Raw genomic sequence first — 1574 nt, 5'->3', positions numbered from 1 at the left:
TGATAAATAGGTTCAATTGCATTTATTTAGCGCGAAATAACGTAGCCGAAGCTCAAATCTAGCGCATTCGGTGTGGTTTCACAGGGCGCGTCTCCCGGGTCGCGTTTGACAGGTATGTGAGTTGACAATTACTGTGCTGATATTCTCCCTCCTTTACCCGTTACTGTTGCATTACATATGTGAACATGCACACGCACACTCTATTCAACATGACCTCGTACTTACGCTAAAGCCCGTCTTCATCGTCTGATGTCTCGGTCACAGTGTTGGCACAGCTCTCCCCTCTGCACTCTCCACAGCCAGACGTACACACGAGGCCGTGTTTTCGGCATGAACATCTTGCTGTTCGACACTCTGTCTTGCAATTGCATCGGATGACATCGAGTAGATCACCAGGAGCAGCAGCAATGTCAATGAGAATAGGAAGCATGGCGCCTTGAACAATCTCCCATCCCCAGTCCATCGGATCCAGGAGGAACTGTTCTTGATGCAAGTGCATCCATTCTTGCACCTGGAAGTATGTTCTCATGGAATGGAATTTAGCTGCTGCTGATGTAGGTGGGAGTTTGCAGGGCTGAAACGATGAGGTACATGTAGAGACTTTCTGCATGTACTTGATGTAGCGGAGGAAGTTCAAAGTGTCTCTTTCCTTCCCCCCATAGAGTTCTACAAAGGCCCTTTCTCCTGCTCCTATCAGCTCATCAGTGTGTAACCGAGTGCCGAAACACTACGATCACCTCGGGAGGCGAAGTCCAATCAAACAGGATTGAGAATTTTAGAGCGTATTTCTAAGCCCTATAAAAACTGTTATGCAAACCCGAAGGTTTCCATGAACATACAGACAATCGGAAACCACCAGACCCCATCACAAACAGAATTCTACAATACACCGGTGTTGACTTTTAAAGGCCAACAACTCGGGTGCAGAGTCTGCTGTGAAAGGAGCGGAAGCCTCCCCTGTCACAATCGCCCCCGTTTGAATGAACTTCGTCCCGAAGTTCCGAACCAGGGGACCACTGTCCATCCCAAGTTCGCAGAATGGGAACAGCACGAAAACGTTCAGTGGTCATATTATGCCATTACCTGAACATATCATGCCGAGTCCCATCCCTGCTCGCAAGCACCAGATGTAACCGAGTGCCGAAACACTACGATCACCTCGGGAGGCGAAGTGCAATCAAACAGGATTGAAAATGTTAGGGCTAATTTCTTAGCCTTATAAAAACTGTTATGCAAACCCGAAGGTTTCCATGAACATACAGACAATCGGAAACCACCAGACCCCATCACAAACAGAATTCTACAATACACCGGTGTTGACATTTAAAGGCCAACAACTCGGGTGCAGAGTCTGCTGTGAAAGGAGCGGTAGCCTCCCCTGTCACAAGTGTCTCTGCAAGGACTGGCGCTGAAGACATGGGCCTGCTGCACGAACACTGTTGACTGGGTCAATTTCGTTAAACACATTGGTTTTCCAATCCCGAATGGACTGCTAATTGTATCGCATCCACCAAAGGCGTGCGCAAACAGGATGTTCTCACAAACTTGAGATCCAAGAACAGTCTGGACTTTTC

At 48.0% G+C, this 1574-nt stretch overlaps 1 protein-coding gene across 1 annotated transcript in view; it reads right to left on the bottom strand.

Moving 5' to 3' along the window:
* Positions 1 to 259: 259 nt before the first annotated feature.
* Positions 260 to 1574, bottom strand: part of LOC138957228 (uncharacterized) — a 3168-nt gene continuing 1853 nt past the window's right edge. Inside the window, exons 1-2 of the mRNA XM_070328377.1 lie at positions 1159 to 1574; positions 260 to 737 (exon numbers count right to left, since the gene is read on the bottom strand). The exon at positions 1159 to 1574 is cut by the window's right edge and continues 1853 nt beyond it. Coding sequence (XP_070184478.1) covers positions 1324 to 1574 — 251 coding nt within the window. The 3' untranslated portion in view covers positions 260 to 737; positions 1159 to 1323. The remainder of the gene's footprint in view (positions 738 to 1158) is intronic.

Source organism: Littorina saxatilis, unplaced genomic scaffold (genome assembly GCF_037325665.1).
Source record: "Littorina saxatilis isolate snail1 unplaced genomic scaffold, US_GU_Lsax_2.0 scaffold_807, whole genome shotgun sequence".
Lineage (NCBI taxonomy): Eukaryota > Metazoa > Mollusca > Gastropoda > Littorinimorpha > Littorinidae > Littorina > Littorina saxatilis.
This window is presented reverse-complemented; position numbering and strand designations above follow the sequence as displayed.